Raw genomic sequence first — 2,020 nt, 5'->3', positions numbered from 1 at the left:
CAGCCTGGGCAACATGGTAAAACCTCATCTCTACTAAAAATACAAAAATTAGTCAGGTGTGGTGGTACATGCCTATGGTCCCTGCTACTCAGGAGGATGTGGTGGGAGGATGAGCTGAGCATGGGAAGGTCTAGGCTGCGGTGAGCCATGATAGCACCATTGCACTCCAGCCTAGGTGATAAAGTGAAACCCTGTCTCAAAAAGAAAATAAAAACTAAGCCAGGTTTCTCCAACACAAAATCAATTAGCTAATCAGTTTAGTACATGCAGGGCAAAATATAGCAAAAGAATCATTCATTCACTGAGCAAATATTCATTAATCAGCTACTTTGTACCCTGTAGGAAATACACACATATTGACAAGTCCCTAAATTCAAGAGACTTGGGATCTAGTAGAGGAGATAAAACAAAAACTTTTGCCTTTCCACGCTACCTGCCGAGGGCTCCAAACGGCATTGTTCTAGATTCCCTTTGTAACTTAAAGGGAAACTTTCACAATGTCCAGAGCCCTTGCTGTCCTGCAAATGAAGGAGGAGGATGTCCTTAAGTTCCTGGCAGCAGGAACCCGTTTAGGTGGCACCAACCTTGACTTCCAGATGGAACAGTATATCTATAAAAGGAAAAGTGATGGCATCTACATCATAAATCTGAAGAGGGCCTGGGAGAAGCTTCTTCTGGCAGCTCGTGCCATTGTTGCCATTGAAAACCCTGCTGATGTCAGTGTTATATCCTTCAGGAATACTGGCCAGAGGGCCATGCTGAAGTTTGCTGCTGCCACTGGAGCCACTCCAATTGCTGGCCCCTTTACTCCTGGAACCTTCACCAACCAGATCCAGGCAGCCTTCCAGGAGCCACGGCTGCTTGTGGTTACTGACCCAAGGGCTGACCACTAGCCTCTCACGGAGGCGTCTTATGTTAACCTACCGACCATTGCTCTGTGTAACACAGATTCTCCTCTGCGCTATGTGGACATTGCCATCCCATGCAACAACAAGGGAGCTCACTCAGTGGATTTGATGTGGTGGATGCTGGCTCGGGAAGTTTTGCTCATGCGTGGCACCATTTCCCGTGAACACCCATGGGAGGTCATGCCTGATCTCTACTTCTACAGAGATCCTGAAGAGATTGAAAAAGAAGAGCAGGCTGCTGCTGAGAAGGCTGTGACCAAGGAGGAGTTTCAGGGCAAATGGACTGCTCTGGCCCCTAAGTTCACTGCCACTCAGCCTGAGGTTGCCGACTGGTCTGAAGGCGTGCAGGTGCCCTCTGTGCCCATCCAGCAGTTCCCTACTGAAGACTGGAGCGCCCAGCCTGCCATGGAAGACTGGTCTGCAGCTCCCACTGCTCAGGCCACTGAATGGGTAGAAGCAACCACTGAATGGTCTTAAGCTGTTCTTGTGTGGGCTCTTAAACAACATAAAAGATTCATGGAAAATAAACATCGAGTTTCTAAAAGTTGTGTTCATTTATTTTGGTTTTTTATTCCAGATCAGAATACCTGGGATTTCATACCAAAGTATAACAATAAATACATGTCTTGGAAAAAAAAAACAAAAAAAAACTTTTTTTTTTGAGACACAGTCTCACCCTGTCACCCAGGCTGGAGTTCAGTGGACTGACCTCTGCTCACTGCAACCTCTGCCTCCCAGGTTCAAGCAATTCTTCCGCCTCAGCCTCCCAAAGTGCTGGGATTATAGGCATGAGCCACCATGCACGGCCTATATACATTATCTGATTTAACTCCCACAGCAACCCTGAGAAGTAAAGTCACTATCCTCATTTTATAGAGGAAGTAAAGGACATTCAGACAGGCTGAGTAATTTGTCCAAGAAAATTGGCAATGCAAGAAGATATTTATTTATTTATTATTTTTGTTTTTTAAAGACAGGGTCTTGCTCTGTCACCCAGGCTGGAGTGCAGTAACATAATCATGGCTCACTTCAGTGTCAAATTCCTGGGCTTGAGGAATCCTCCCACCTCAGCCTCCCAGGTATCTAGGATTACAGGTGTGTGCCACCATGCC

The 2,020-nt window shown here is 46.4% G+C and overlaps 1 protein-coding gene across 1 annotated transcript; it reads left to right on the top strand.

Annotated features, from left to right (window-relative positions):
• The first annotated feature begins 424 nt into the window (after positions 1 to 424).
• On the top strand, positions 425 to 1,458 carry LOC108291492 (40S ribosomal protein SA-like). The gene has a single exon (XM_037732569.1). It carries the CDS (start codon positions 1,017 to 1,019, stop codon positions 1,383 to 1,385), a length of 369 nt encoding a protein of 122 aa, XP_037588497.1. The 5' UTR covers positions 425 to 1,016; the 3' UTR covers positions 1,386 to 1,458.
• The last annotated feature ends 562 nt before the right edge of the window (positions 1,459 to 2,020 follow it).

The sequence above is a fragment of the Cebus imitator genome, unplaced genomic scaffold (assembly GCF_001604975.1).
Source record: "Cebus imitator isolate Cc_AM_T3 unplaced genomic scaffold, Cebus_imitator-1.0 Scaffold456, whole genome shotgun sequence".
NCBI classification, from domain to species: Eukaryota; Metazoa; Chordata; class Mammalia; order Primates; family Cebidae; genus Cebus; species Cebus imitator.
The sequence above is the reverse complement of the archived record's forward strand: the minus strand, read 5'-3'. Positions and strand labels throughout refer to the sequence as shown.